Source organism: Cyprinodon tularosa, unplaced genomic scaffold (assembly GCF_016077235.1).
Source record: "Cyprinodon tularosa strain WSP-4 unplaced genomic scaffold, ASM1607723v1 ctg227, whole genome shotgun sequence".
Classification (NCBI taxonomy): Eukaryota; Metazoa; Chordata; class Actinopteri; order Cyprinodontiformes; family Cyprinodontidae; genus Cyprinodon; species Cyprinodon tularosa.
The window spans coordinates 142342-169689 of record NW_024038846.1 but is presented as its reverse complement, the minus strand read 5'-3'; the positions used below and the strand labels follow the sequence as shown (position 1 = coordinate 169689).

The 27348-nt window shown below is 37.6% G+C and overlaps 1 protein-coding gene across 1 annotated transcript; it reads right to left on the bottom strand.

Moving 5' to 3' along the window:
- On the bottom strand, window positions 1–26436 carry LOC119784465 (leucine-rich repeat neuronal protein 3). Its single transcript, XM_038286512.1, has 2 exons — window positions 26063–26436; window positions 1–3707 (listed from the first exon to the last, which is right to left on the bottom strand). The coding sequence occupies exon 2, from the start codon at window positions 3317–3319 to the stop codon at window positions 1193–1195; it is 2127 nt and encodes a 708-aa protein (XP_038142440.1). The 5' UTR covers window positions 3320–3707; window positions 26063–26436; the 3' UTR covers window positions 1–1192.
- Window positions 26437–27348: the final 912 nt, after the last annotated feature.

The following is a 27348-nucleotide window of genomic DNA, read 5'->3' as shown; positions in this document are numbered from 1 at the left end:
TTTGTAAAAGAAACAATGACATTTATTATTTTTTCTTAGCGCTTTTCTCGATTAGTTTGTTGTGCCCATTGATCACATATAATACAGTTAATATAAAAATGGCTTTTTGACTTTACACCCAAAGCAATAACAAAATGCTTCCTTAAAATATGTATGCTAAAAATACTGAGAAAGTATTTCACTTAATGTACTGGGAGTATAGTTTCTGATTCTGCAATGATGACATGAGCATGTTTGCTATGGTTGACGGATTTCCTTAGTTCCTCTTCCTCCTTTCTTTATGTAGTTCTTGTAGGCACTTACCAGGATATAGCAAACCACTCCTTGAAGAGACAACACATCTCTGACTAGGTTTTAATCAACCTCTTTGTGTAGTTTTAGTTGACTTGATCTGCATCGTCTTCCAGTCATTGTCGTAATGAGAACTACGAAGCATAAACAGTCATTGGGCAAATCTCTCTAGACACTCATTTCATAGCAGAATTTCATTAAGCTTAATGTGAAGCTGTAATCAAAAGTAGTTTAGTCCTCTCCTTAATTTAAAACCCATTTAAACTTTTCACATACAGAGAATTTGTCATTACATCAACATAATAGAATATATAACAATATTTCCAAGAAAGAAAAACTCAAGAATCCATCTTTTTAAATAGAAAAATGGGTTATAGTTCATCAAAAGGCTTACACCATAGTCACTGGTATTCGTCTACTCTACTAAATCTCCCTCCCTTCCCATAATAGACAGGTGTTATTACTGTTTCTCTAACTCGTCTATGGATGTTTGACAAAGCACAGACGGTATTGCTTGGGACCACACGGACAGTTCCACGACTCTGAACACATTTAACAGTCAATTACAATAGAGTTGATCACCGTCGTCGTCTTTGCTTCCATTTTTCTGCCTGTATTTCCGGATAAATTGTATTCGGGTTGGTGTTTTTGCAGTAGAGACCTTTTCCATTAACAACAGCTTGTTTTCAAGCAAGGTTCACAAAGCTATTGCTTTGTACGGGATGCCATGTAGTCTAGTTATTAAGAGTTTCATCCCATGTATGATTATAAATTTTGCCAGTGTATCTGAGCTGGGATTTAGCCACAGGTCTGCTTTTGAAAACATTAGTTAGTTCACCCCTGCTTATGGCCTTGTCCATTATCTGAAGTTAGTAAGAGACACTGTCCACTGCTGGATATTCTAAAAGGTATTGTCAGATACATTTATGACTGTGGCTTTAACTTCCACTCCACTTGGCACACTCTTACCCGTATCCCAAAGCTTTGTAAAGAAAGACGACTGCAGACTAGCCACTTCCACTGGTGTAAGGAAAGCCTTGGAGTCATATCTCCTTATATTCCCATAAACGTAGCGGTTCCTCAGAGATGCGTAAAAAAACAGGCATGCCAATGAAACCACTGCCAAGAGCACTCCAAAGACAGTGATTAGTGCTGCATCCAATTTCCCTGTGTCCTTGGCTGCCAGCTCTAATCCCTTAGTGGTGACATTGACGCATTTGGTGTCATGGTTGTAGTGGATGCTGCGGATATCCACACAAACTTTGTACTCAGTGGCAGGGTGTAGATGAGAGAGGTTATAAAGTTGGACATCTAAGGGAACTCTGGTGGTAAAGGCTGTGGTTGGATGATTTGAATCAGATAGAGTGTACCACTTAATGCTTGGGGACAAAATGCCAGGGTGACCATTCCAAGAAATCATGATGAAGTTTGTCCCCACTGATTTGATTACCACATTTAGAGACCCACTTGCAAGTTGAGGAAAATATCCATTCACCTCTACTGAAACAGATTTGAGGTCAGCTCCCACCAGGTTATGTGCGACACAGGTGTAAACACCAGCCTCTTTTTCAGATATATCGTAGATGTCGAAGGTTCCCTCTGGGTGCATGTAGAACTTGTTAGACATGGAATTTGGCAGGATCCTGGTACCAGAAGGGGTAATCCAGTAGATCTCGGGCTCCGGTTCAGCAAACGCCCGGCAGTGGAGTGACACAGAGCTCCCTTTGTGTGCCTTGATGTGTCCTGGCATACTTTCAGGGGATATAAGGGGCAGGCAAATTTCCATCATCTCCCTGAAGTGGACTTGTCGAACATGTTGGCCCTCATACTCTGGAGGCTCTACACAGTACAGTGAATCAGGCTCCATGAAGCGAATGTTGGTTTTGTTCATATTCATCCAACGGACCACACAGTCACAGCGTATGGGGTTGCTGTGCATGCTGACTTCTCTGAGATTAGGGAGAGACTCAACTGTTATTCTATGGAGAGCACTGAGTGCATTGCCATTTAGCATGAGGGTCTCCAGGCGTGGTAGTTTGTAAAAAGCATTGGGGTGGATGTAGGAAAGTTTAGGATTGTTGGTGGCTTCTATTTTGGTTAGTTCAGGGAGGTTATTAAGAGCAAAGCTGTCGATGGAGATTAGCTCTGGCATGCTGTTAATACCCAGTTCTTTCAGATGAAGCATGTCAACAAAGTCTCCTCTCTGTATCCGGGTAATTGGATTTTTATTTAAGTCCAAAAACTTAAGATTTTTAACAGTTTTTAAGGCTGAATGAGGGACCTCTGGGAAAATGTTATCATAAAAAGAAATGCTCTCCAAGTTTTCAAGGCCTGTAAGTGCATTGTCAGGAAGCTGAGAAAGGTTCATTCTGGTAAGAACAAGACTGCGGAGATTTGCTAGAGGTTTAAAGTTCATATTGTAGATGGAAAGAACTGGGTTCTCGCCAATCATAAGGATCTCCAGATTCGACATTGGTTCAAACCATTCCCTCTTAATAACCATCAGCTTGTTAGAGTTGAGATGAAGTCGCAGAAGGTTACTTAGGCCTTGGAAAGCTGTTGCAGAAATAGAAGAGATGAGATTGTGATTCATGTAGAGCTCCTGCAGGTTAATCAAATCAGAAAGGCATAGCCCAGGTAGTTCCTTTATCCAGTTCTCCTCAAGATGAAGAGAAACCAATTGAGAGAGATTACCCAAATGGATATCAGTAATAGAAGATAAATTGTTTTGTGATAAGTCAATATCTGTGATATTGGCCAAGTAATTCAAAGGTTTGTCAATCTTTGCCACATTGTTTGTTTGCAGTAATAGAACTTGTGTGCCCAGTGGTAATCTTTCAGGCAGGCTGAACAGTCCTACATCATTACAGTCCACAGTATGTGCCTCCATGTACACTGATGTAGGAGAAAACCAGGGTCTGATTTCACATGCACAAAGCTTCGGGCAATCAGGCCTGACCTCGGTGGCTACGAGAGAGGCCATAGCCAACCCAATAAAGAGGCAATCCAGAAACGAGAAGTCCTTCATAATGAACCGTTTCGGCCAACCAGAAAATAGTCTTTGCAGATAAAAGATTCTCAGTTGTAGCCTTCACCAACCACAAATCATTTGCTACTGCTGATGCAGAGGCGGCTGACTCACCCCCCTGACACACACACCACCACCAATGGGTTCCCTAGGGATTTTTTATGTCTTGCTGTGTGGATGTCCTTGAATGTAATGACCAATCACTCTATGTTGCATCCAGTTTAAAGGTTTGAAGTCAAAGTTGCAACTCTGACAAAAAGTTAGGACAGGTGAAAAAAAGAAAAAAAGTTTATATCTGTTTCTCTAGGTATAGGTTTTACTTAAAGTTTAATTTCCTCTTTGATTGTCTTCAGTAGCTTTGAGATTCCACAGTCCAGTCCATTCATACCTGCAGAAAACAAACAAGACAGAGAGAAGCACTTTTAGTATTACACAACACTGAAAGTGGTCAAGGAATGTCATGAAATAGGGATTTGGGCATATTGACATTTGTTATAGGCACACTGATGCATGTTGACATTTATACGTGCTCCCTTCAAGATATAGAACAATGGATTCATATCTGCTTGACCTTCTAGACTTCATTTCTGGGATGTACCGCATGTGGCCTTACCATATGCCATTCGGTCTTGACGTTAGGGCGGTGTGAGCCTATTATTAGTTAAAGAGAAAGCTTATTAAGATTCTTAAATGGCAAACAACTGAGGGCTTAAGCACCAGGACTTGAAGGGAAGCTGCACTGAAATATGCCAGTCGCTATAGCAACAAGTAAATGGGCAGCCACTCACAAACAACACTATGAGATTGGTCGGTGGTAAAGGCAGACAAAGCTTTTGACCCAGATGCAGTTTGCACCTGTTTGATAGAGGACACAGAAATAGCAGGATTAAGAATTAAAATGCCCTTGCTGCTCTCTAAATTTTTTATGAAAGTCACACAGTGTAAAATCTGAAAACCAAAAGTAATAAAAAGATGGGGGTCGAAATTTTCATGCAACACAAATCCATGAATGTTCAATGTCAAATGATTGGTAATATATATCTAGTCACATACTGTATGAATGTTCTATGTAAGCTTTGTTGGACTTAAAGGAGATTGTAATCTATGGTCTACTTAATTCAGTGCTGTATTTTATGAGAAGCAATCTGTAAGTAGTATTAACTGAGCAAGAAGCAAAAGACTGATTCTTCACATCAAAGCTTTAAATGACAAAAGACACTGCTTTTTTTGTTGGTATGTGTTTTTTTGTTTTTATAAACCCTGACAAGGGGGGAGCTTTTCATTTGGGATCCCTCCAATACACTTTTTCTATTTCAATCAACGTTTATTATATAGATTAGATTCAACAAATTTAGTCTGTTTGTGGAGGCGTGTCAAATTACTACTGTTTGTGACAATAGGGTTAACCATATAATACATGCACAATGCAATTATCAAGCTTTATCCACTTCCTGGGAATATTAATCTACAACTTTCCTCAGGGACTCTGTTTTTTTATTGTTTTTGTTTGGGTTTTTTTAGAGTGGAGTCTAACAGCTCTCAAATAATCATTAATAATACTTTTAATAATACTAATATATTTATACTAATAATACTTTTTTTTGCTTTTATTTAAGTCCATTCAACTTCTGTTGTTGAGAAACATCTGTTCTTCCAGTAAAATTAGAGCTTAACTACCTAATATTTTTAACAGGATTTTTCATTAATTTATATTTGCATTATATTGGCCTGTCTTATTTTGTCTTTTTTTTAACATTGTTTTATGTCCTGGTAGACTTTAAATCTAGGTCTAGATCTTGACTTGAAGCCAGGCCATTATAAAATGCCAAACAAATAAACATTTTTCTTTTCTGTTTGATATTACTCGATAAAAGAAAAGTCCCCAAAACAATAAGCTACACATATCCTTCTTTACAAGACCAAAAGTCACAGTTTTAATGATAGAACATGTATTTAAGTCCAGATTCTAAAGCTGCAGTATTGTGGACCTACATAAAATCCTCCAGTCAATTTAAACATTGTTTTATATTTGTCTTTTTCTGTATTAACCATACAGATAGGTTTCTTCTTATATCAATGTCCAAAATGTACTTAAAACTCCCCTATGAACCAAAAACTGAACTGTATATAATTTGAGTCCACAATGTGTAGAATGTTTGAGTAAAACTCAAAAATGCTTAAATCTCCACCATCCTAAAAGATGTGCCTTTTGATATATAAAATGTAAAATCCCCCTTGTAACTGTTATATTTGTTTCTTAAAGTAAGAAGTAAAATAAATCATTTCTTTGGTTTGTACTTCCTGGAACTTGTACCTGATATTCCCATCTCCTCCTGCATTGAATTTAATAAAAAAAAAAAAAAAAATGATTCAATTGTGGATTTCTTTCCCCCCCCATCTCTTAGACAAAGCTTGGTCTTCATCAAAGCAAAGTAAAGACACTTCTCACATTTGACAAACCGGAATCAAATGAATGGCTTGTTAAAAGGCCTTGATTAACATCTGAGGAGCAAATTAAGCCCTTATAACCAGAAGTTTGGGAGCAGGGAGACATTTAAAAAATACAAGACATCTTAGGGTTGACATTACACAACTATGTGTGTTACGTAAAAGGTCAGAAAATATTTGTCAACTTCCTCAGTTGGTTACAGTCACTGTTTAAAATCGTAGGGAAACGGCTGTTTTAACTTTCGCATTTCTGAATTGTCCCGAGTGGTGCACAACTTTACACGAGTGAATAAAATGAATGTGATTGGTCGTTTATCAAGAGTGCAGGGTTGTTGTGGCAGAAGGTTCGCAAGCAAGTTTGATTTTGTCTCAGATCCATCTTGCTAACCAGTTAGCAACTTAGTGCCAGTAGGTTCCCAATGGGAAATTGCATTTGGACCAAGTAGCACTAAATTCGTGACTTAGAAACAACACTGTCAAGGAACGCTATGGACAGCGGAAACATGCAAGAGGAGCAGAGTTTTGTACCGGGGATCGTGGATGGGTTTCCTCCATCATACAATCTTTATTTAGAGGAGGAAGGTGGGGACGAAGATGTTGTGAAAGAGGACGCCAGGGTGGCAGAAGCTTTGTTTGGTGCAGAAGGCTCACAGCCGTACATGTTTGAGCCCTTGCCTCGCAATGCTGCCAGTTCTGTTTCTCTACGCCTGCTGCAGACACAGACGTCCATCCCCGTGAACACTGGGACGTAGCTCAATGGTAAAGTAAATTATTCTTATTTGTTATTTCAACCATTGCATATATTAGCTGCGACATATGAATCAAGATGCTATGACCGAAAATATTTTATCGACAGATGACCTGTGATATATGATTGGCCGAATTTAGGTGTACAGACTGACGTTTATATAACTGCCCTGCATAAGATAACGAACAAAAACACACATTTATAAGACAGGATTTTTTTTCTTTTTTTTAAATAGAGATTTTCTAAATTTTCGGACAATATCATTAGATAAAGAGTACATTTATATACATGTTTAAGCCAGAATGATTTGACATTTAGATCTGATTTCCCTATAACTTTAAGATAAACCCATTTTTCCTCTTTATTTGAATAAAAACCCCGTAGCTGTGTTTCAACTTCATTATTTCAGCTAATCTAGCATTTACAGTTTTGATGTATGGCCTATTATGGGTTTAACAGTACAGGTAATGGTCCGAAACTATCACAACACAAATGTCACAACATGAATGGAACCACCCCCATTCATAATGTCCTTCTCTTTTTAGCAGACTTCTCAGAAAATTGGTAGATTAAATTGTTATCTCACACCGCCACATCAAAGCATTGCAAAAATACCCTTTTTTTTGTTTTTCTGATGTCTTAGTTCATTATCCATTATTCACTGAGCAATTCAATGTGTGCTAAATATTTCTTATACCTGAACTGACAATGCATAAATGCAAAAGTGTTATAACAGTTCAGTGTTAAGTGTTTTAACTTTTTTAACTAGTTAGTGACAGTCTAAGGTTGTGCAATATTAAAGCTTAGCATTATTTTTTAAAGTGAAGATTTTCCTCACTTATCTAGATGCTGTCATATGACTGTCTGATGAAACATGAATAAGTCTTTATTGTTAGCTCTGTACATGATAGGGTATACTGTACATCTTGGTCTTTATTTGAGCCTTTTAAGAAACAAAGAAGTTCTTGAATCACTGACCTTTCAAATGGATAAGGTTGGCTAATAAAAGCTGTATAACAACAATGTGTGACAAAGGCATAAAAAAAACATTTCCACCACTAAATTATCAAGCAGATTTTGGGGTTTAAAAATAGAAGTTAGTTTTCAGCAGTTGGCTGCTACAGTCTTCAACATCTGCTTCAAAACATTGCATTGCTACTAAATTAGGATCAGTGTCTGTAGTAAAGGAGTATTCTAACTAGGTAATTTTTCAAAAATCGATAATGCATTTACTTTACTTGCAATCTAGAGCAAAAAAAATTGTTTAACTCAGTCAATCAAAACAAATTTTCATAAGTGCATTATTGGGACTGAGCTTAGATTAGTTAACTGTTCCGATCTTGGTTCTTACGATCATCGTGCCAGCATGGTTCCTCTCCCTCTATCGGTGTTTCAAGATACTGCACCTCTCAAGGCAGGATTTACGCAAACAAAAATGGCGGTACCCATAACATTCAGGAACTTATATGCCTGGATAGCCTCTTCCGCCCAAATTTCAATGAGAGCATCATCCCAGGTTGCACCATGCTCTTGAAGCCATTTATTGTTAATAGGCTGAGAAGAAGATCGTGTTGTGAACAGGTGAAGAGATCTGTGAACCGAGCTGCAATTGAACCAAGCCGAGCCCTACTGTTTAACTAGCACTACATTTAGGGCCATTCGGTTGTGTCTGGCGGGGTCCAGTTCAGTTGCGTTTTATTTACACTCAACAGTTATCTCAGTTACCGCTCTCAGACCGTTCTTGGCACCGTTTCAAAAGGGTAGTGGAAATGGGGCTATAGGCATATGATTGGCTGAGGGCATATAAAGCGGGTAGGTTCTCAACATGCTATGGTGGACAACACGAATCGGAGAGATTGTGGCACCAATGAAAGTGTTCTGAAACTGTCTACAGTCAAAGGCTAAATGTTCCAGTGATTGGCTATTCATGTCTTCAGTGCTATAATAAATGAACTTGAATGGTATCTGCTACTGTTATTTATTTTTCACATAATGGAAGTCAGTCTTCCTGTTTTCTTACTTTTGTAATTTATAGAAACAATCTAAATATACACAATATTTTTTATTTTCCTAAATGTATTACCTTATCTCTTGAGCTGGGTGCACAGTTGCCTGACCTGTTGTCCATAGTAGAATGGAGCCTTTAGCTTCTACTACCCACACTATATTCTGCCTGTGTATTGTGATTGCATGATTGTATTCTATGTTAATCAGCAAATGTGTTCTTGTGCAGAGAACCGCCTCATTGTCATTAAAATTAAATCTCATAAAATCTTACCGAGTGCCTAGAGATCATTAACATTGTAAAGTTCTAGTAATTGAACTAAAATGTGTTCATTAAACAGGGCATTGCTTCAAGAAGAAAACAGCTTTAACTACAGTGCATCCGACTAATGAGAGTTGGGTAACTATTGCTTTCTTTTAATATAATGCCGCTTATACTCTATAGTTGAAGTGCACCAAGCAATCTATTAATTCTGAGTCGAAGCAGAGGGCTGTAATGGTGCTGGTGATATTTTGGGGCTTAAAGATCAGACGTCAATTACAGTTAAAAAATAAATAAAAAAAGAAAAGGGATCAATAAATGAGAACTTCTGACTGGAGCAGAAATGCTTCCCTGCTAGAAGAGAGAACCAATGCTTTTTAACTTGAACTTCCACCATTGGCTGTAGTCTGGTGTGGATGTGAGGAGAACACTGAGCCAGGGAAATCAAAAGAGGGAGTATTATTTTTCAAGAGCTCCTGCCTGCCTAATAAGCTTCTACACCCAGAGCATTCTGATAAACAGGTCTTAGCCTCTCTCCCTCAGCACTTGCTTTTCGGTGTAGGTTATGCAGTTGATCTGCACCCTGAATAGGCTGTAATTCAGCCTACAGTGTTTAGGTCTCACCTGTGCTCACTATGGCTGTTCTTTCTAATCCCAAACACCAGCAGCGTAATATGGTCAGCTTAATTGTTATAGCATGGTTACAATCTGCATTCATAGCATTCGGCTTAGTTAGAGTATGCTATTTGTTTAACCAGTGATGTTAATTGGACCAGGGGGTCCATTTATTTGGATGTCCATGGGTCTCATGACATCCTCAGATTTTAGTAAGGCTTGGGGATGAATGAGCATATGATGTGACGGCCAGTAACAGTGTTCAGACACAACAATGGATTGGGAAAGCTATTGCATTTGATTTGGCAAACGTTGCTGCCTGCTCTGTGCAGACTCGTAGAAATCCATGATGGGATTAGGAGACCTTAGGGGAAAATGTGCCGCATAAAGCAGCCAACGTATTAGAAACTGATTTAACCGGGATAAAATTAGCTAATTACCCAACAAGTATGTGTCATCCTGTTTTTTCTTTATAATAATCAAGATAAATCTAATTTTTCAAGCAAAAGAGAAAGCAAAACTGGTTAAAAAATATATATATATATCTGGCCTGGGCTTTTCTCTGCAATGATAGACAAATCCCTCCAAAAAAAGCTATTTCCTTTCATTTTCATTGGAGTTTTGCCTATCTCGAAAAAAAAACACACTTCCTTCATGCACTAATATTGTTACACGATCTTGCAATATAAAAAGGTACGTTTTACTAAGCTCTGTCCTGTTGCTATTGTCATCCAATGAATCAAATTTTGTCGTCATTAATAAAGAGCAGGCTCTAAGCCTATGTCTACATGCTTTTGTCACACTCATACATTTCAATTAGAAAAAAGGTACTTTGTCTGTTCCCCTGTTGTGTCGATAGAATTGTCCAACTTTGTTAGGATTAAAGAAGCTTTAAAAAATACTTCTGCAACCTTTTTGCGTCATAATTTTTGGTTCAATATTAAATTAAGATAATTACAACAGATAAGATACAAATGCCAATTTAAATGGCATAGTGTCTTTTGCTTTTTAAGATTTTGGACCAATTCATCTAAACTAGATCACTGTAGTAGATTCCAAGATTCAAAATGCACACGAATAATATGGAATAAGATGGTATTTTTTAAAATAAAAGATAACAATGCAAAAGAGAAAACACAAGTTAAAGCAAGCACAGGTAAGTTTCACTTTGACTTTAAGTGATATGTGGAACCTCTCCCAATAGACTAACAAAACATAAAAGCGTTGAACCACATATCCAATAATAATAGCCCTTATATAAAATTTCAATAACTATGAGTTGATATATTCAAGTACACTTTAATCAGTTCAAGCAAAGTTTGCAAATCATCTGAAGGCATTTGAGTGCATAAATTGGTGTTGCGCAACTACATTATGCAGAGATGAGGAGGGAGGTAGTCTGTGTTGCAGAGGCCCTGCTCTGTGGCGCCTGCGACTGTGGACTTGTACAAACCTATTAGTAAAGGTCCAGTCACAGCCCACCCCACTCCATGCAAGGCTGCATTATACAGCTAATTCCCCCAACCCGCTGCTCGGTTGGTGGTAATTGAGGCAGAGTCATATGGGAGGGAGGAGGAAAGATCTGGAGGACAAAAGGACTTGCAGGGGAGGAACTTGTCTTAGTTTAAGCAAGCAGTTGTGTAATAACCCTCTCTAACATTTAGGATGGCCGTTAAACCATAAAAGAGGACTGGAACTGCATCACAAACCAGTCAAAGAAATGGATAGACAAGAATTCCCCTGGCAGAAAAGACAAATGTTGTGCTGTGTTTATCAATAAGTGGCTTTGCAGCTGCTTGACAGGGAGAAATGTGGTTAATATTGCAGGAGAAAATTGAATTCCAAGATGGATGCCTGGTATTTGTACGCAGAAAAGCCGAAGGTAATCTTTAAGACCACAGATACGTAATCAGCACCTGGAGACGACTCAGACAGTTGAAGATGGGATCTCCTGTAACCTAATCTCCACCAGCACTAACACATTAAAGCTGAACTGCAACGTTTGTTTAGGGAGCCCTTTGTAAGTCAGGCTGAGGTGTTCACTCATGGAGGTAACGCTAGTTCCCAGGTGTCAGAGGGAGGGAAGTGGGGGGCAATCATTCAAGTCATTCTAAGCAACTCCATTACAGTAGGAGGCTGACAGTCTAGCCCATGGGCTTTTACACTTTGGAAAGAATTATTCCTTCCTGTGAACATTACAGCAAACAAGCTCCATGCATTGGGTTTGTTCCTAGAAAAACGTACAGTATCTGTGTGAAATAGAGCCGGGGTAGCTGAACACTACCTGATTTAATCCATAAGACAAGTGTTTAAATATATTAGGCAGTGCTTTGCAAATATATTCAACAAATTGTATTTTATTTTACAATTCATTAGAGTTTGAAAACAAAAACTTCCATATATTTCAAGATTATTTCATGTAACCAGACATCGCACTGCATATTTATTAAATGGAATTAAAATAAAACATTTTGACTGCAATGAAAGGCTTGGTAGATATTTTTATATATGTGGTTTATATTAGAGGACTAATACTTTTGCAGGTCACTGCACAATTATATTTCCCTTTCGTTTCCTTTATTCCAGCAGACTCAGCAATGTTATAAATATTTACTAGTAAAATGTTTCAACATATGCTTATCTACAAACCCAGTCTAATATCGAGCAGGGCTCAACAGAGCCCCTTCATGCCGTGCAAACAGCTTTCGCCCATCCAGGCATGCGGAAGGTGCCGCCAGTGATGTCTCACAGTGTCCGGAACTGGGAAATTGAGTTGAGAGCTGCATGCTGGGACCACGTTCTGTGACCGCTCAATCAAATTTGGATTCAGGGGAGTCTGGAAGCAATGGCAATGCCTTTGACTCCTTGTCGTATCCATAAGCACTTAATGCTGCTGCTGCAGGATCGTCCAGTCGGGGAAGGCTCCAGCTTTAAGGGAATGTCACTGCCTCAGAAGGAAAATGGGGTGAGAGGTGTTTTTCTTTTTCTTTTTTTTGTGTATCTTTTAGTGGCTGGTGTGTTTCAAAGAGACAGGGTTTCCCAGCAGAACAGTGCACTGTAACAAGATGATCAATGCTATTCACTTGAGCTGTCAGAGTATAATGCTTTGGCTGATTGCTGTATTCACAAGGTAGATCTGTGCAGAACTGAAAGCATACTGAAGCTTTCTTTTTTCGCTTTTTAGGATGGATGCAACACCTTAAGGTCAAGCATTAAAATAAAGAAGACTTATACATCATTTATGAGATTTTCCCTCTTTAAAATAAATAAAACGACTAACAAAAGTAAAACTGATTGTAAAAGCTGCCTGCTCTGCCTCACAACTAATATTTAGTTTTGTAAATGGATTACAAACTCCTGATCTACAGGATGATTTATACATTTTATTGAAATCAATACTTTCCAAATCAGCAAAGCACAAAACCGTTCTCTGTAGTATTTATCCTATGATATATTTTTGCCAGAAGCAAAAATATAAGCGAAGCAAAATGTAGTTGTCAGATCAATTCTCTTACAAATTTTCAGGGCCATTGCATTGGCATCACAAGTAGGCTCGAGCTGCTTCTGCAATATTCAGCAGTTATAAACACACAGAAATTTAGAGTGCACCATTCTGGTGGTTTAATCTACACTACAAAAAAATTAAAGGCTAAGTAAGTCAATTTTTCTTAAAATAAGTGTTGTGTTTTTTTTTTCTTGGATTAAGCAGGTAAGCGAGATCCTTAGCTGATGGAATAAGACAACTTCCATTTAAAATAGAAAAAAAACAACTGCAGTCTATTATTTCAAGTGCATAATATCTAATAATTTTAAGTGTAAAAAATCGCATTCTATTGACAAATCATCTTTTTTACCTACCAAGATTAAGTCTAAATGGATTTATTTTAAAAATTGTTTTACTAATTTTTTAGATCATATCTGCAGTAGCCTATATTTTTAATAAATCAAAAGCAGTGGTTATGTTTTTTTTTTTTTTCAGGTGTCTGTCATGGCTATATGGTGAATAGGGTATGGCTGGTGTCCTGCAGGTTATTGATGTGTCCAAGCATCCCCACACCCAATTTCAATAATTTTCAGCTTAACAGACTCTTGCTCAACTGCAGTCATCTGAATTAGGTGTGTTAAAGCAGATAAACATCTAAACCCTCAATGACACTTTGGACAGCCATGGAACAGGCATTCTGTTGAGATGGGAATGTATGGTAATATCTTTTATCTTCATTAATCTTTTTTTAATAATATTATTTTTTGATAGTTGTCTTTTTTTTCTTGGATTTTTTTTATAATGAAATGCAAAGCGATCCCTTCAGTTGTCTAAAACAGTATTTGGTGTAAGGGTACAACTTTTTAAAACAGTATTTAAACATAAACGATAAGACAAGATTCGTGTCTGTTTGTAAAATTAGCAACCATTGCAGTGATTATGTTTCAAAACATGTTAAAATTTAAAATATAGTTTTCCAGAAAATTAGACTTATGTAAAACCAATAAAACTGGATTGCTTTTAATGCAAAAAGTACAAACCCACAACAAGGAAAGATGTTTTAAAAAAATTTACAACTTAAGAAGTCGGCTGATCAGAGAATTAAATCCAAGCAAATGTATGAACAGGTAACGGAAGGAAAATCTGGATCTTTGTCAAGCAAATATCATACATAAGTTTGGGAGAAATTCACAGTATGTAGACTGTGGCTTCAGTGAAACTTTCATGAGCTTGAATTAATTTCCTTAACCCACTCATCTCTTCATGCCACACTGTGTTGATGCAGTGACTCGTATGAAATTAGCTCTTACTAATTACTGAGTAAATAAAGTATCAGATATCCTAAGCAATTATTCTGATTTTCTAGGAAGTTAAACTTTGCTTTTCCGATACTTTAAGCCACTGAATATTTCATCGTTTGATCAATTCAATTCAATTCAGTTTAATAATATATAGCATAAATTCACAGCACTTATCCTCTCAAGGCACTTTACAGAGACAATTCAACCAGATCATACAGTCAGATTTGTTCAAACTTTTATTTCTAAGGAAAACAAGCTTATTGCATCGACTCATTGACTTAAAGGCAATCCCTCACACCATCATCTATTTAACTTAAAAGCTTTTCCTTTTGGATTGAAATATTAAAATACATACAGTCTATTGAAGTATTTTAATTAAGCTTCGCTAGTATTTGTTGTAATCTTGTTTTTTGGTCTAGAGTCTGTTTTAATGATATTTTGAAAAACAACCTAATAGTGCACCGAGACCTCAGCCCATGTGTACTATGAAGAACCATATAGTTCGATTGAGGTAATATTTTAATTTTATCAATATTTTTCCTCTGACTAGAAATTACCTTTAGGTTTTTGAGTCGTTAAACCAGTATATTGACTTAAATTTGACACAAAATCTGTGTGATGCTTTTAAAGTCTTAGATCTTCATAAACTTTGCGCCCAGATCATCAAAGGTAAAGTGTCAAAAATTGTGGTTAATATCCATAAATGCTCATCAAAATCAGTAGTCAGGATTTTGTCATTGATCAATGTGGAAATTTTTAATATTTTTCAATATGCCTTTTTTTTTCTAAGAAATGCTTAACTCAAATTTGTTTCTTTTTTATTATGGTTTTGTATTTTAAGATATGCCAGTGTCAGTAGTGAAGCATTAATGAAGATTACAATGAGTAATAAAAACATTACATTTTTCCAGTAGAAGTAATAATATCTGTGTGAAAACTACACGAAATCTTCAATTAAGCTTGGGTTACTTAGAAGTAATTATTCAATTTATTTCAAAGAAAAGTGTTTATAACAAAAAAAAACATATTTTTTAATACACTACTACAGTGAAATCCAAAATTGTCTTTGAAATTTTAGAAATCCAATTATTAAATATTCCATCTATCCATCAGATATTTTTTGCACTAATAATAAATTTGTATATGGTACAAATGGTAAAATGGTATAAATTTCAGGTTTACAATGAATTTCCTTCTAACTGGCAAAAGCACTGCACACTCATTGCCAGAGTTTCCTTTAAGAGGTTCACCCCTGCTGTCAAGGTGAAAGGCTTTTCCATTCACATCTTGGCAACGCCTCGCTCGCATCCCCACCAGGCCACCTCCATTATGCAAACTCTGGGGCTGCGGCGGACAGTAATGGCACAAATACAGTTTGATTAGAGACCAGTGAGATATGACCACTTTAAATTAATGAGCACGCTCGCTAAGAGGGCAGAAAGCAATGGTCTTAGTGACTCTGCAGTGCTAACTCAGAAAGGCTTGACTTAAGTCATCTGGGCAGCCAAACAGCCAGGCAGAACTGTTTGTTTTGTGCTCTTTATTGAAATAAGTTATAAATCCTCTCCCTCGCTCCATGGCGCTTGGATGGGGTGTACTGAAGCGGCGACATAAAGGTGATTACTTTGTTGCAGGTTGGCTACTCATCAATGCCCCACATGGATGCAGGTTGACCTATCGTTCATGTGAAAATAAAATCATTTATGGCACAATACCCTGGATCTTTGGGATACAACAGGCATAGATAAGAGAATTTGAGAGAAATAACATAGCTGCCCTCTGGGAGCTGATTATGAAGCCTGCACGGTTTAAGTGGTAACAAGGCAGTATTGCATCTGCCGAGGCATTAAAATCACTGTGGTAAAACTGGGTGGAAGACATAAGGTCGGACATAAGTGGAAAGTAGGGCACAACAGAACTGCCTCTTCCTTTCAAAAGAATGGCCTGTGCATTATAGGGATAGTTCACTGGGAATTTTGATCCACTGGTAATAAGACTTAGAATGCTTCTTTTTTTTTCTTTCCTCCAAGCCCCCCGATTCCCCCAACCCCCCTGCCTTTCCCCAGTCTCCTTAGCCTTTTATTATGATAATCCTTTTAGAACTTGGGTCTTTTTTTTTTCCCTGAGCTTTTTTCAGATTTCCTCTCTGTTTTACCCCTGATAGTTAAAATTTTCTCACCATGTTCACTATTAGTATCATGACTCACACCAGCACTGAACTGTGGAGAATGCAGGTATTTCATACGGCTTTCTTCTATTTCCTGGTTTCTGTCTTGCATATTCCTGTCAACCTGATTATTTCAACAACGAATGGAAGAAACTCCAGTTCGGACTCTGGTTATTTCTTCACACCACTGATTGATTTGTCATCTTGAATTTTGTCCATTCATTTTTTTGTAGTATATTACATGTTTCAATGGTTATTGAACTATACTGCTACTAGTATTGGGCTCTCTTGAGTGGTATAGTTATCAATACTTTCATGGTAAATAGGAATTAATTGGATACCAATGTTAAATGACTTGGACTTACTAAAATATCTTATGCCAACAAAAACCAAACCAAACTTAAAACTTTTTAAGACTTTTAGGATTTGATTTACATGGTAACCAAGGAATTATAAGAAATACATGCTAATAAAATGTTTGTCTGAATTGTATTCCTTTTAAATGCTTCTGGAAGATGTTCACTAAAGAGGATACATAGTTCAGTATAAGGGATACACCTGGCCACAAATCATCAGAGCTGTAGTCCTGATGAGCTTTCCCACTCTGCATGTGCTGATTTGGGGCCTTTCACTTAATTTTTCAAATTCTATTTCTGTGCAAAGCAACACTACAAAAAATAAATACCTCCTTTAAAAATTTTTTTTAGTCTGATCAAAATATGCCTCATTAAGAAGCTCGGAAGTCAAAATTTGCAGTACTTTACCAAAAATAAAATTCTTTCTAAACTCATCTAACCTTCTTTGTGAAAAATAAAAAAAAATTGGGATGCTGTGATTCATCCAGAGGAATCCTGTTTTTCTCAGACCAGAAGGGACCTTAGGTTCCTCCTCTTGGGTCTGTCCTGGGAACATCTTAAACTGGGGTGCACTAGGAAAACCTTCAAAGGAAATTTTCCTGCCAAAATCCTAATGACAAAGCAAAAAACACTTTCAAAGCATCCTACTGATGTGAGATACATCTGGGTCGTCAGGGACCCCTTCCCTGCATGTTTTAGATACATATCTGTCTAGCACACCTAATTCAAATGAGAGCCCCTCTTCTGCAGAACCTTGTTAATCATCCATTATTTTCTGGTGTGATGCAACAAGGAGACACCTTAAACTTGAAGGAGAGGGGCCACTGAGAAGCAGAACTGCACCAACACTTCATTGGATGATCCTTAAGGCCGATTCCAGCCACTCAATACAAAAATGCAATTGAAGCCCCTTCTATCCTGGAATTTGTACCCTTGATTTCAATTGATAACACATGACCATAGGTGATTGTATGGATATACATATAATTGCTTTTTGGTAAGTTCTTTTTCCCATGTTAGACAGCAGAAATCCCAACTTCTGCAGAACAGGCCCCATTCTGTCACGCTTAATCTTCCCCTCCATCATGCCATCACACATGAACAAGACACCAGGATAATTGAACTCTTCGGCTTAAGGCAGAGAAAGAATAGCAAACTGGGGAACTGTTTCACTACTTTAAAATATCTAAGATGGAGGTATTTGGAAAAGCTTGTACTGGCCAATATTATCTTCCAATTCCATCCATCCATTTTGTCCCGCTTAGTCCTTGTCAGGGTCACGCTGGGGCTGGTGTGGGCAACAGGTAGGGTACACCCTTGACAGGTCCCCAGTATGTCTCAGATCAACACAGACACACAACTACACACTCACACCTAAGGACAATTTAGAGAAGTCAATTAACCTAACAGTCCTGTTTTTGGACTGTGGGAGAAGCTGGAACTCCATGCAGAAATACCATGTGCCAGGAATCAAACCCAGAACCTTCTTGCTGGAATGCAATAGTGCTACCCACTGGTTATAAAGAGTTTGACAAAAACAGACACTTCAGAAATAACATCTGCAATCAACAAGCGAAAGATCCATTGTATTGTTCTGGTGTCAGTCAAGTAAATAATAGAATAATAATATAAAGACAGTATATGAAACACTTCTTGAAACTTGTAAAAACTGTTTATCTAGAAGAAGAACCATGTTCATTCCTGCTTATTCAGACATTTAGCATCCAATGAACTTCATTTATTTTCTTTTAAGTTTCCAATGTTGTCTTGTGCCGGATCCTGATCTCTCAGTAAGAAAATCTATCTTTTCTCCTCTTTCTTTTTTATCCTCTTGCAGGCTAAGTTGATAAGACCTTCCTGAGTTGAGTTTTAAAAAGATGTTGATTTTTTGACACATAGCATAGCCAAGTGCTATATATTTACCCATAGGCCTCTAGAATATTTGAGGCCTAGAAAAAAAACACTGTTGTTCCTCTCTTAAATTGATATAGAAAATAAACAAGGTAATGGAGGTTGCTTAATCATATTTCTTGGTTTGGATTTGTTCTATCATTTCAGTTTTAAGTATCTAAGTTAAAATCCTAATGATTCTTCATGCCAGTGGATAGTGTGTTGCACAAAGTGAGATTAGTTCCAGAGATTTTATACTATTTTCCAGAGCTGTTTAATGATGGGGAAAGAATGTAAAGAAATTTAATATAAAGAATATAGAAATTGCAATTATTATATTTGGTTGATCACCTTGTGGCTGTGTCATTACATAACCCAAATATATATGAACTAAAAGGTAGAGTACTCGTTCAACCTTAATACAGTAATTCCATCCTTAAAAATATATATATATATATATAAATTTTGCTTAATTTTAAATTTCAATTTAGGATCCAAAAATTTAAATAAGGAAACATGCTGATTCACTTTTTTTCATTACATAATTGGATTCCTTTCAAGACACCAAGTTCTAGATCCTCATTTAGTATTTCTATTTAAATCTCTTCTACTTAAGTGCAAAGTATTAACTGTCAACCTGTTAAATTGTGAGAGAGCCGTATCTGTAGGTTCCAAAACTAATCACAAATATAAAATCCACAATGCTAAAATTAGCATCTTGTTTTCAGAGAAATAAGATTTGGCCGGCTCACTGCTGCTGTGTTATCCAAATTAGAAAGTTTGTGTGCACAAGCAAGAAACTTCACTGGTTTTCCATTACTTGCGTTATAATAGCAAATCATACAAGTGTGCAAGTGAATATATGTATGTATGTATGTATGTATGTATGTATGTATGTATGTATGTATGTATGTATGTATGTATGTATGTGTATATATATATATATATATATATATAAATATATATGAGAGAGAGAGAAAGAAATGTTGCCTGCTGTACAGTGACTTTTTCGAAAGCGCATGCATAAAGATGGTAGGGTTTTTTTGTCATGCCATGGGAATAACAGGAAAACTGCACACAATGGGAACGGTTGATCAGTCATAATAAATGTTCAAATGTCAGAATTTATTGAACCGATATCTTTCCATCCGCTTTTCAGCACATTAACTCTTTTTCAGAAAAGTCAAAAACCACCTTAACCGAGCTTAAAAAAAACTATTTTGCAAAATCATTAAGTTGTTTTGAATTTTGACATCCATCCTTTGGAAAGTGGATGTTTATAATACTCAGCAAAAAGTCAAAGGAAACAGAGTTACTGCCTCTGTGTGGGTTTGTTTTTGATAGTTTTGCTCTATATCAAATCCGTGAAGATGAAGGTTTGAACGGCATCTGGTGAGCATGTTTTCATTGATCAGGTCGTGGATATATGGGCTAACTTACAGAGGCGTAATTGCCAAATATTTTTTGCATTTGTCAAATGAGAATTGCTACAGTATATCCTATAGTAAGTGCATATTTTCTTAAAAGCACAGTTTGTGTACTTTGTGGCATTTAATACATTTCCTCTCCCAAAAGAGCTCAGTTGTAAAAAATAACTGCAAAACAGAAAAAGAACAGGACACCAAAAAGGGGGTTGGTGCTGTGATGGTCCCAGATTGCTTTGCTTTTGTCAGAATTTGACTTGCTGTAATTGATGGAATTACAATTTTTGGTCACTGACTGACTATAAGAAGAATTTCCAGCCATTATTTGGTGAGTTTAAGACCAAGTGCACGTGTGTGGCATACCAGGACAGCAATCTAAAGTATATCAGCAAGTTTGTCCCTAAAACACAAAGAAAATATTAATTGTTGCTGAATTAAAATAGTTTCGCAAGGAGGACTGGGCCAAAATATTTTCATAATGACAACATCACAAACAGCTGATGGTTGTTGTCCATGCCATAGATGTCATAAAGAGTTAAAATAGGTTTAGGGGTGAATCCTCTTTTCACCTTATTAAACACAGATTGCTTTGCTTAGTCTGATATTGCCATTTTTGATCAGAAATATTTTTAGGCTTGATTTAGGGCTGAACAAAATGGCCAAAACTTACACCACAATATATTTTTTTTTTTTTTTTGATACAATATAATTTTGATATTGATATAAGCAGAATGAAAGCCTCAGAAACACAAGCCAGAATGATGACAGAAGCATCCTACATTAACTAAGGACAATTATTTTTCCCATGTTTATAAAACTCCTGTAATATAACATAAAAAAGTACTTACTTTAAAAAAAAACAAGACATAAAATTTGAATTAAAAACTTCACCCAGCGACAAATATAATCAGAGAATGTATTTGAAATTAGGGGTGTAGGGAAAAAAATCTATTTAGCGATATATGATTATTTTCGGCTGCCCAATATAATATCAGTCTTGCAGTTTCTAATATTGATTGAATACTTAATATTGAAAACAATTTGGGCTTCCTCTACACCGCAACTCTAGTAGATAGCATCGCAACCCTTTTGCTATGCGGCGCATCACCATTTCTGTAGTTGAGGCAGTCACAGTGATTCAAACCCCAAACAACATGGATAGCAAAATAACTGAATGATCGCTGATGTAGGTTCTCATGATCAACATCTTCTGATAAACATACACAGAAATTGCTTCTGTTTTATCTATACTTTTATTTTTGATAGCAAGGTAAAATATTTCCATACATAGTGCTATTGCAATAATGCAATATCGTATTGTGACCCAGGTATCGTGACATGTATCATATCCCTACAAACATGCCAACATTCCCTGCTGATTGAAATATCAAAGTATGTTTAAACTTTAAATCACAGTTGCTGATTAAAATAATATTTTTATATATATTCATAATTCATTATTATCCACCCTTGGTTTAGGGTACAGCATCATCTTTGGAAGAAAGTTTTTTGTTTTTACTAGATGCAGAGGGATAAAACACTGCTATATGTCCATAAATGTCTAAATAAATAAAAAAAACTGTTTTTGTGAGCTATCTTAATGGTAAAAACGAACATATTTGAGAGGGCCTCAATCAGTAGCACATTGCAAGCGGGTTCAGCCTCATTATTCATTCACAGTAAGCCCCATATTGGGTGGACGCTTTACCGCCCCTCCCACTGCCCTTCACCTCATTGATTTACTATTATACTTTCTCAAAGGTAAGGGAGAGTCCATTAAAAGGATCCGTCTATGTGTCTGTGCATAATGAAACTTGCAGCATGTGTCTAAGTCTGTGTGCATCCATGTGCGAGCTGATGGAAACCTTACATCTGCACTTGTGCGGCCATGAATCAGCAGCGCGTCACCTGTTAATGTGAAATCAATGTTCCAAATTAACCACAGGAACCCCGTCTGAGATTTTTCAACCCCTCTCTCTGGACAAGACATGCCCTTGGGTCGAGTGAGGGAAAAGAAAGCAACACGCTGCACTGTTCAGTAAAGGACATGGCAGATGTACAAACGCACAGGAAACAAAATGCAGAAATATATATTAGAAGTTGTCATTCACATAATGTATGCTTAATGCAGCACTACAAAGGTCCACCAGCCCCCACCGACTGTCTAATTCGCATAGTGCTGCATCCATTAAAATTAAGCCAAGGTATCCAGCTTAAGGCTGCTGCTGATAAGGTCAAAGGCATAGTGAGTATTGCAACACTCATTTCTCCCCCAACATAATCGCACCTACTCTTGACAAAAATCTGCATAATGTTTCATGTATTGCTGCTAGCCAGAGTGAACGAGGGGAGGTGTGAGGGAAGGGGGGGGGAGCCAGCGGCATATCCCTCAAAGTCAGAGCCAAATTGAATCTGCAGGTGCAAATGTGGCATGTGTGCTGTCTCTAAGATGCACAGCTATCTATATTTATATGAATAAAATATGGCTGGTCAAGGGGGGCACGAGCCTGCAGGGAATAAGTTCCTGCGGCAGACAGAATCAATCATTATATGCGACTGAAATGCGTTTATCGGGGGGGGCTTGGACCCCTTTATTATGATTTCATGGTGTCTGATATGAGCTTTCTCCTTCTGTTACTCTTCCTTAGCTAAAACAGGCAGAAGATCCGGCACTTCTGAATGTGACTTCTGCTTTGCTGATCCGTGAGAATTTATAACCCGACACAAGAGGCGAATGTGCAGGCGAATGCATCTATCTAAACGGAATCACGCATGCAACGGTCACTGCGGCTTCATCAATACCCAGCAGCTGATCCAGCACCTATTCATTAGCACGATGACGTGCCGTATGTGTCAAAGCGAATGCAGAACAGATGGAGATGCACAGCAGTGGACTTTTTAAATGTCCTCCTCCTTTGCTGGAAATTGAAGCTGCAGTATGAATGTCTCTATCATGTCTAGGCTCTGATGGAAATCTGCAAAAATCTACATTAATTGGCAGATAAAAGCATTGTGTGGATTTCTTTTTTTTTTTTTTAAGATGCATTAAACACTGCAACTATTCACTTATAGCTAAATCCTAAGCTGAAAAAAATGCAATGTAAATGTCAGTGGACACAAAGCAAGCATCACATCCCAGTCTGACCTTTGATGCAGAATAAAAGCAGCAAAATGTCACGGATGTTGCCATCAAAGCGCATTTTGATCCGCTGATCTTTTAGATTCAAGCTTCCTTCCTCCTCCTGATGATGATAATTTAGGCCCAGGGTCCTGTCGATCCTCCTGATTCCAAAACAACCATTTAATTCTGTGACTCTGCTGTTTCCTCTATTTTCCCAAGCAGCTGTGTTTGCTGTGAACAGAATGCTATGAGGCCAATCGCACTCAGCTGAACAATCTGATCTACCCTAGAAAAACATTTAATAAATATATTACACCGTTACTCAGAAGATCTGGTGAATTCTTCGTCATCTCTTGGAGGAACAAAAAAAAAATAGTCTGAATCAGATGGAATACAAAATCAAGCCTTAAAAAAAAAATATTCCCATCATATCCTTCCAGTATTTTAAAATGGCAATTAGCATGTCAAAGAATTATAAGAAAGACAAGCTTTTGCCTTTCCAATTCTGAAATCTAAAATAAAAAACTAAAATATTTTGCACGCTAAGCATGATTACAAGACGTTTCTTTCATAAAATATTTAATATATATCATATTTCTCAGTTCCCATCAGGAAATGTTACAAGAACACCCCCTGGAGTCTGAATTTCTACTTCATGGCAACCACCCAATGGCTGTAATCCAAGTTATCATCCCATATGGCTGCCACTTATATAAATTGCAAAAATATTAATAGATTAAAGGTATTAATTATCACTTCTGATGGATCATATTACATCAAACTATTTACATACACATGCATTGTGGAGGTCGTTCATATAAATTTACATAAACACAAAAGTCGATTGTTTTATTAAAAGCAGTAATAGTTAGCATCAAAATCACTTATTTTCAGACTTTTTCACTCCGGTGTGACATTTTCAAATTAAGAGCTTAGGCTTGTTCAACAAATCAAATGCACTCTAATTATTTTTTACATTGTAGAACAACACAAGTAGAGCAAGTAGAGCTAATTGGTTCACCTTTTTTTGATTATTTGGCCAGCATGCAGTCTGCTGCTTGACATAATCAGCGGCTTTTCCTTCTCAGGAGTGACAGCTTGGCTATTCCTTTGTTTGCACATTGGGAATATTTATTCTCCAGCAAAATAAACCTTTCTTGTAGTTGAGGGAAACATCTGATCAGAGGTGCCCAGTAACAACAGGGGCAGGGCTGCTGAGGTGCTACTCTGATCCAAACCAGAGAAAATCCTGGTCACTCTGACAAGACCTATTTAAATCACAGATAACGTTAAGAAGGTTAAAAATATATCTTAAAGCCAGCTGAGTGACAGTGCACAGCAATGATTGGAGGAGAACCAGCAAAGCTCTACTGAAAGCCCCATTCCGCCTAAAAAACTATGGATATTCTTTGGCTTCGACTTCGCAGTGAAAATCTGAATAATTGTTGCTCATTTGAAACTGTGGCTTATTTGAAACTTTTGTTAACCTTGAAAATGCAACAGGCAACAACAACAAAAAAACTGATAGATGGAAAAACAGTGATTGAATTGGTTTGCGCAATGGAAGGTTAAAGTCCTCAAACTCCACTTCAAACCAACTGTGGCATTCAGCTACCCACGCATACAAATACCCCTGTAGGGGACCTGCTGCCCTCTTGCCTATAGAGAGAAAAAATTTATATGGAACACCTACACAGAGTTACTGGTCATGCTCTTAAAGCCCCCCCCCCCCCCCCCCCCCCCCCCGCCCCCAAAAAAATATCCACTGTAGGCATAACACCTTGTCTCCCACCGCAGCTCTCTTCCCTTCACACACAGATCAATAGGCAATTCGCAAGCCTACTCACTTAAAGAGTATGACTTGTTTTGAGCATGTATTATTGATTTGTTTTGGCAAATGTGACAAAATTAATGAAGTAAACCCATTACTGTTTACCACTGTGGGAGCAGGGGGGGAGAGACATGCAACAATGCAAATGGGTGCTTTGGGGTTCAAAGAGTTTTTGATCCCAGTTTTTTGGGGGGTTTTATTCATGCAGGTCTTGAGAGTTCACCTCATAAATAGTTTGCTTGAAAGGGTAACTAAAAGTTGCATTTAAAAGAGGGCTGGTTGACATGTTTTCTGCATGCAAAATATGGCCTAGTGCACGAGTGGAGGTTATCCCAGCAAAGCATATAAAAGCTTCCGCCTTGGGTGAGTCATTTGCATTGTGTAGGCCAAGAATCGATTGAATTCACAACTGGGAATAAGCAAAAAAAAAAAAAGGGGGGGGGGGGGGTACTGTATATATCGTCCTTTTATTCCATATGTGTAATATTGAAAGCTTTCGGAGCAATATGACAGGCATCTAATAGAGGGTGTCATCCTGCTCCCTGTTTACCAACCAAATCCCTGAATGTGTGGGTGTACAAGGATGAGCAGGTGATCAGGTTCGTTGGTGATGGTGAGGGCTTCTCAGCTGCCGTGTTAATTACGTAAAAAGCCCAGAGATCCCACATGCCAGTGCGGCTGTGAAGGCAATCTGTTCAACGCTGTTGTGCTGACATTCTGAAATGTACTTTCTGCAGTTTATTTATTTACTTATCTGTTTATTTTGTGGGGTTTTTTTCAGGGTGATGATGGGAATGTGTCATTTTTTATATTGGCTCACTTGTATTTGACACGTCTTCAGTTGGTTTGACTTGTTTGCCTCGGCGCAGTCCGAATCTGCATCATGCACAGTTGCGCAAAAAAAAAAAAAAAAGCGCGTCTGGAGCGATGGGTTCGAGGACCGGCAGCCTGTCTAATTACTGCGCGCCTGTTTCCTGCCTGCTCCCAGCCTTATTCATCACTGCGCGTCTGTATGGAAATAAAAGATCCATCCTTTCTGAATTTCTGTAATAACTTGGTAAATGCGTCAGTGTGAAATGAGGGAAAACTTACCCGCTTTAATCATCGTCGCATCAACGCGGCGCGGTCTATATTCCCATCTCAATCGCAACAATGTAGGGTCGTTTTTACGCAGCTGATGGAAAAAAAAAATCACTTCTGTTTTCATCCGAGGAGGAAAAAAAATATGCAATCAAACGGGTTTCTTTCTATGAAAAAAAATGTTCCAAATAAGCAGGGAGGAATTGGGATACAGCTTCCTGCGTTTCCTTTGCCCTTCCCTTCAATGTCTTCGGAGCGCCCGATCAGAGCGCATCTCTTCCCTCGATCAAGTGTCAGGCGGACCACATAGATGCGCCGCCGTCTCCACGGCAGTCATTAATATGAGCGCAAAGCTACACCCGACTCTGTGGCACAAGCGGCCAATGGCGTCAAAGGAGCTGGACAGACTCCGAGCAGCATCCCCGCTCCGATTGGCTTAGCGCAGCCGTCAGTCATCTTCCCAGATCCTCGTTCTCTCGTCTGGGTCTGTCTTCTGATGGAGGTGAAGCCCGCTGCAAAAAATGTCGCTTATCCAAGTTATTCCAGGGAGCCTCTAAAATGGAGTTAGGGAATAAGAACTCGTAAAATAGCTGCATGTTGAAATGTTTCATATATATATATATATATATATATATATATATATATATATATATATATATATATATATATATATATATATATATATATATATATATATATATATATATATACGGAAGGGGATTATGGCCACTGAAAAAAAAACAGTTAACTGATTTTTAGATATTATTTCAGTTTAATATGGGTGAAATAAGTCAGAATTCTGACTTTAATCTCAGAATTCTGACTTTTTTTCTTAGAATTATTGACTTTAATCTCAGAATTCTGACTTTATCTCAGAATTTTGACTTTTATCTCAGAATTTTGACTTTTTTTCTAAGAATTCTGACAGAATTTTGACAGCCAACAAACATGTTAGCATCAAGCTGTAGCCATGTCTGTTTTAGAGACTAGCCATCTGGTTTAAACTCTAAAATGGAGTTTGGGAATAAGAACTCGTATGATAGCTGCATGTTGATTTGTTCCATATATGAAGAGGATTCGAGCCACTGGGGGAAAAAAAATTAACTGATTTTTAAATATTATTTCAGTTTATATGGGAAAAAATCTTAGAATTCTGACTTTTTCCTCAGAATTCTGACTTAAATCTCAGAATTCTGACTGACAACAAACATGTTATCATCAAGCTGTAGCCATGTCTGTTTTAGAGACTGGCTCTCTTGTTTCAATGACCAGCTGCTCTTCCATTAATGAAATAGCAT